The sequence below is a fragment of the Aotus nancymaae genome, unplaced genomic scaffold (genome assembly GCF_030222135.1).
Source record: "Aotus nancymaae isolate 86718 unplaced genomic scaffold, 86718_ANA_hifiasm-v0.15.2.pri h1tg000004l, whole genome shotgun sequence".
Taxonomy (NCBI): Eukaryota; Metazoa; Chordata; class Mammalia; order Primates; family Aotidae; genus Aotus; species Aotus nancymaae.
The window spans coordinates 61,157,689-61,163,898 of NW_026988415.1; the positions used below are offsets into that span (position 1 = coordinate 61,157,689).

The following is a 6,210-nucleotide window of genomic DNA, read 5'->3' on the forward strand; positions in this document are numbered from 1 at the left end:
AGACTCCCTTTTTGGAGAACATTAGTAAGGTTGCACTGCATGAAATGAAATTCAGCTTGAGCCTTCTCTATGCGGGTTCCCACAATTTGGGGTGTGCTTTGCGTGAGTGTGGGCTCCAGAATAGGCCGTGCTGTGTTTGTCAATGTATTTCAGAGCTGAGCTGAAAGGCCGAAAGTCAGAGGAAAAGAATCAAGAATCAAAACAATGACTAATTATTTATAAGCTGAAGAAAAGCAGAAGCGCTGCTCACCCAGAATGTGCCTCTGTTTAAACGCTCCACCTCACACAGCACACAATAAGGCCAGGAGAAGAAAACATATTTTTTGGAAAAATGTTTTATTTAAACCTTTTTAATCTTTTACAACAATAAAATATTGCGTCAATATAAACCCCTTGACTATAACTTCACATCAAACATTACAGCGAATTGTTTTCTTTTTGACAACCAACTTATCTTTGAAAGAATTTCCTTTTAAACACAATGCAGAATTTATTGAAAATAAATAATTGTTGGCAACTGCAATAGGCAATTTGAATAAAATAGTTGAAAAAGCAACTCTTAATGAAAATAGCGTTTATTATACATCAGTTACTAAATGAATAAACTAAATGATCTTTCTTTAAATTAATAACTTCAAAAACGTTTAATATACAAAACTGTACAGTTATAAAGTCGGCAGAAATATTTGGGTTAACTCAGGTTCGAACCATAGCAATTAACTGCAAATAAAAAAAAATCAAAACAAACAAAAAACTACTAACAGTTGTAAAACATGAACACAGTGTGGGAAAATAAAAATTCCAGAACTGAAACCTATCTATCAACAGAATGCAGAGACTTGACAAAAAAGTAAAAGAGTCTGGGATTTGAATTAACACATGCTCTTCGACCTGCAGCTAAGGGAGACACAGTGTGGTGGACCAGAGGCCTGGCAACCCATACTATCGCATCCTTGACAACCGGCCAGGGCTTTCTGGTCCTTAGGTAGTTTGAAGCTTTGTCTACGGCAGCTGTGCCTGAACGCCGGACCCGGAGGTCAGCAACGGCGTTCAGAGACCCCAGCCAGGTCTGACTGGCAGCGGGTGGGTGTTGGGTGCTTGGCCGGCCTCACACGTGTGTACTCCTTGGGAATGAGGTTCGCCTGTGGACCTGGTGTGTGGATACTAGCTAGCAATAAAGCCACAGCAACTGCATATTTTTGGGATCTCTACACAGCCTAGCGAGATTTTTTTTGTACTTTTTGTTTTTTGTACATAGTAACACGATACACACAGCTATCTACACACACACGTTTGCACGCGCACGCACACACACGCACAGAGATACATACACACAGAGATTTAAAAATATATATATATTTTAAAAAGCAGGAACCCAGCCTCCCGGACGCTCGCTAGCTCGCTCGATCGTCACTGTGGGCTTCCACCAGCTGTGCTTATCAGAGACGCCGAGAAGGATCCCCACGAGCCCACTCACAGACAGCAGTATATACATGGGAGGAGAGGTGGTATGCGGATAGACCAGAATCCCTGTGACCTTTGCCAACCATTTCATTGTCGTTCTGCACTGAGCAGAGAATGCCTATCCCACACTCCCTCGCCACCCCTCCCCGAGGGTTTCTCACTCAGAGCGGGCGGTGAACTGGAGTTGAACCGAAATGGGAGGCGCTGGCCCAGTCGCCAGCGTCTCCGGGTCGTGATCTCCAGTGAAAGTAATAGCGTGTGAAGGCAAAGTCTTTCGTCTAGGAGGGCCGAAGTGAGTTCGCGAGGGCGGTCGCCCTAGCGAGGCTGGGGGCCTGGATTTCTGCGCGCAGGAATCCAGGACTCCGGTGGGTGCGGAGCCCTCCCAGTCTGTCAGGCCACCTCCTCCGCCCAGCGTTGCCGCCGAATCCTTCTCAGATACCTGGATCTCTGCTGTGGTAGCCTTCGGGGGCTCCACACTTCCAGGAGGGAGGGCAGAAAGCTGCGAAATCGCCGCTGCTACTTCGCAGTAGTTTGCAAACCCAACAGGCTTCCCTATTCTGCCCATCCCAGGCACTCCACCCCGGAAAAAAAAAAGTACGTAACCAATATCATCATTACAACTATCTTCGTTGTATCTTCTCCTCCTCAAACAGATTTGGGAAAGGGGGTGAGTAGATAGGCATCTCTTTCCTCGTCTGTTTCCATCCATCCCCTCCCTTTTCTAAGCAATTAAAAAACCATCGAAGTAGTAATAATAATAGCAATAATAACGTGGAGTGGTCGATTAGATACAAATTATCTCACAAATATTGTGTACAGATTGTAGTAAAACACCGCAGACATTTAGAAACGCTATAGAAGTTTTTAAAAATGCAAAACTAGTCTATTGTAAAACAGATTTCACCTGAAATACAGCTGCTATAACCAAGGCGCTGAAAGGTTATTCAGAGGCACACATCTGTCTTCCCAACCCCTCCCCCGCCCCACCCCGCCCCCATATTATCCCACTCCTTGTTCTTCCTAGAGAGGATCGACCAAACAAACCTTACTCTGAGTAAACAATATGTATTGATCAGCAGAAAAGGCCAAAGGGAACTGTTGCCTGGGGAGCCAAGAATATGAGATCCCAGCTTGGACCGCTTAATATAACTGTGTTTCAGCATTGAGAAGTCTGAATGAGAAAGTGTGTGTTTCCTTTGTCAACAGAAGTTAGAATCCCCTATAGAATGGAATAGAATGGAATGGAATGGAAAGGAAAGGAAAGGAAAGGAAAGGAAAGGAAAGGAAAGGAAAGGAAGGGAAACGAAGCGAAAGGAAGGGAAAGGAAGGGAAACGAAGCGAAAGGAAGGGAACGGAAGGGAACGGAAAGGAAGGGAAAGAGGAAAGGAAGGGGAGGTGAAAGGGAAAGGGGAGAGGAAAGGAAAAGATAAAAAAAGGGAAAGAAAAAGAAAGGGGAGAGGAGGGAAAAGAGCGCGCGAGCGAGAAATGATAAAGAATGCTAGAATGAAAGGAAGAGAGTGAGAGAGAAAGAGAAATACGCGCTGCTCCCAGTGCGGCCGGCCGCCTCCTTGCTTCCTCCAGTCAGAGATCATGGCAAGACGTGTCTGTTTTCACCGTGTGTGAATAAACCTCATGCGGCTGCTGATCCCCTGGCGGAGTCATTCTTTTCTCTTTTTGTCTTCGATTACAGAACCAGACACGCACCACTTCTTTCTCCAACTGGAGGCTGTCTGCCAGCGAGGAGATCTCCTGCGCGGCAGGCTTGGGACACTTGAGGAAATGCGTCTCCAGTACGCCCTTGACACTCACCTCGATGGAGGTCCGCTTCTTGCGCTTGCGGCCCTGTGCAGCGATCTTGTCAATGCTGGTCGGACTCCCTGTGGACGAATCCGCCTCCTCTAGCCACTTGTTCAGCAGGGGTTTCAGCTTGCACATATTTTTGAAGCTCAGCTGCAAGGCCTCGAACCTGCAGATGGTGGTCTGAGAGAACACATTACCATACAGTGTGCCCAGCGCCAACCCCACGTCCGCCTGCGTGAAGCCCAACTTGATTCTTCTTTGTTTGAATTGTTTGGCGAACTGTTCCAACTCATCAGAGGTTGGCGTCTCCTCGTCGGAGTGATCCTGGCAGTGGTGCGAGCCCAGTTCGCCGTGGTCCGGGGGCTCCCGGAGTACGGGGTGCAGGCTCTGTGCAGAGGTGGCAGCTGGAGGTGGGGTGAGTCCCCCGTGTTCCAGCATGCCGCTCACGGTGAAGCCAGGCTGCGAGTACACGTTGAGGGGTTGCCCGCTGGACGTGATAGACGGGTTCGGTGCCGGGCTCGCCCCCCAGGCGTTGGGGTGGTTAGTGTGCGGAGAGTGGTGGGCTACGTGTGGCGAGCGGTGATGGATGATCGCACCCAGTTGCAGATCTTCGCGCCCGGGCTTCACGTCCTGCTGGTCCAGAGGGCTGGTTGCCAGTGTGGAGGACCATGGGCCCCCGTCGCTCAGACTGGTCACCCAGTGATGCCCGAGGGGGTGCCCATTGCTGGGAACTCCCTGCAAGTAATCACTTTGGAGAAGTTTCTGAGGGTTGCGGAAAGGACTCCCCTGCTGCATGCCCGCAGAGTCCGCATGGACTAGGGAGGTGGAACTGAGAATGCTGTAGGGATTCGAGGCAGCTGTGGCCATGGTCGGTGAGGATCCCCTACTAGTTATAATGTGGCAAAGGGAGCAGCTTCAGCCTTTGACATCTACGGTGCGGGGGAGCCCAAGACGCTAGCACGGGTTACCGGCACCCACTACGGCCAATCGCAGCGCGTCTCAGCCTGGCCAGGAGTAAGCCCAGCCAATAGCGATGCAGGAGGTCGGGCTCGCTTTCCAAATTAGGCTGGTGAAGCTCCGGAGTTTCAATGAGACCCAAGCAGGAAGTGAATCAATCTTTCAGCTCCATTGGCTGCCTAGCGCAGAGTGGCGGTCTTACATTTGATTACCGCCCCCCACCCCCACCCTGGAGTTTATGTTGATGGGGAAAAGATGTGAGGGATGTGTTGGGGTGGGGGTGGCAGTTAGGGAGTGAGGTGGCAAATTGTGGCTGTAGAACTCCTTTTTGATTATTTAGATTAACCTAAATAAAGAAAAAGTAAAACAAAGTTTAAATGTCATTTTGATCTCAGTGAATAGGGATTTTTCGGACTCACTCGGCAGTCTGGGCGGGCTAGTTGTGTGCCTGGGACTGCAAAACAAAACGTCGGTACAAACTTTGAGCAAAGTAACGTCTTTGATTGGACCCTAAACCAATAAAGTTGAAATCAATGATTCCAATAAAAACTATTTCAGTTTATTTCATTGTATTAATAACTTCGATATCAAGGTCCAAAAACTTCTAAAAGATGTCCTGTTCTTTCTGAAAAATTGTTTAGGTCACGAAGAACTGAATAATTCTGGGAAAGTAAAATCTAATGTGATACTGACAATATTCAGTTTTATTGAAGTTTGCTTCCAATCTAGCTGGTCAATTGGAAACCTTGATTTCTTATAGCTCCATACTAGCTCCCATCAGAAATCCCACAACTTCTGTCAAAGGTTCTGCTTGCTGAAGTGGGCAGCCCTCACACTCACTCTAAATGGTCTGCAGACCCACTACCAATAGGTATACAGGAAAACGTTCATGACCCCGCGCCTGATGCTCTCCCGTTGGAAAATTATTTTTAACATTCACCTGCTCCCCGCTACCCCGCCGCTCACCGGATCGGCATTTAATGTGCCCAAGAAATTCAGAGAGAGAGAGAAATGGCGGGCTGTTTGGCATCAAGTACCGCCCCCACTTCCCCAATCCCCATCAAGCTTGAATTTGCTTTCAGCTTGAAAAAACAGGGCTGCTTTTACATTTTGGATAGAAGAAAAGAGATGAAACAGTTGTGCTCCTCCTAAGCTTTTATAAGTTAGGAAAGGACAAGTCCGTGTGCTCCGCAGCCCGGCGCAAAGGCATCGCTTGGAAGCAGAGTGGGGAGAAAAGCAAAGATTTTAGATTTGTTCTAGCTGAGAAAAGGCAACAACAGATACCCAACACGGTCATTGAAGTTAAAAAAATGACCTTTCATTGCATAATTTTGGAGGTAACCTAGCTGCCTAATTATATTTGCACTTACAGAAGACGGCATCAGAGTTTCCTTATTGGTTTGAAATTCCATTAAATATATTGCAAGAGCGCCTAGGTTAAGCTTGATTTAAATTTGCATACATTTTCATATATTTAGCAGAAATAAAAGAAGGCTTGCTGCTACCAGAAAGTCATTAAGGCATTAGTTTCTCTAAGAAGACAGATCAGAAGAATATGCAAGAAAATGAGAAAAAATAAAAACAAGGTGAGCTTATTCTGCCATTCCTTTATATAGCTAAAGAGCATTATTTCCTGTGAAATGAGTAATTTCTTATAAGAGCATAGAGCAATAGGAGCTGATATTGGTAAGTGTAAACGTGTCTATTAGGAATGAAAACCTGGCATCTGATTCAGATCTATTTCTTTTTTTCACTTTTTTTTTTTTTTTTAAGATAAACACTTAGTTAGTAATTATTGGCAGAGAGGATCATTTGCTGTCTTCTTACTCCCTCCTCCTGCTCTCTCATTGAAACTGTAGCTTCATTTGCCCATGTCTTATTGTAGAGGCTTATCTGCTTTTAGAAATTGAGTTTTCCTCTCTCTCTCTCTCTCTCTCTCTCTCTCTCTCTCTCTCTCTCTCTCTCTCTCTCCCCCCCCTTCTCTCTCCC

General features: G+C 46.6%; 1 protein-coding gene across 1 annotated transcript; it reads right to left on the reverse strand.

The window, feature by feature from the left end:
- Window positions 1-2,475: 2,475 nt before the first annotated feature.
- On the reverse strand, window positions 2,476-4,140 carry POU3F4 (POU class 3 homeobox 4). The gene has a single exon (XM_012470814.2). The coding sequence runs from the start codon at window positions 4,129-4,131 to the stop codon at window positions 3,046-3,048; it is 1,086 nt and encodes a 361-aa protein (XP_012326237.1). The 5' UTR covers window positions 4,132-4,140; the 3' UTR covers window positions 2,476-3,045.
- Window positions 4,141-6,210: the final 2,070 nt, after the last annotated feature.

Coding starts and splice junctions, on each gene's coding strand:
- POU3F4 (XM_012470814.2), bottom strand. CDS start 4,131: ATGGCCACAGCTGCCTCGAATCCCTACAGCATTCTCAGTTCCACCTCC.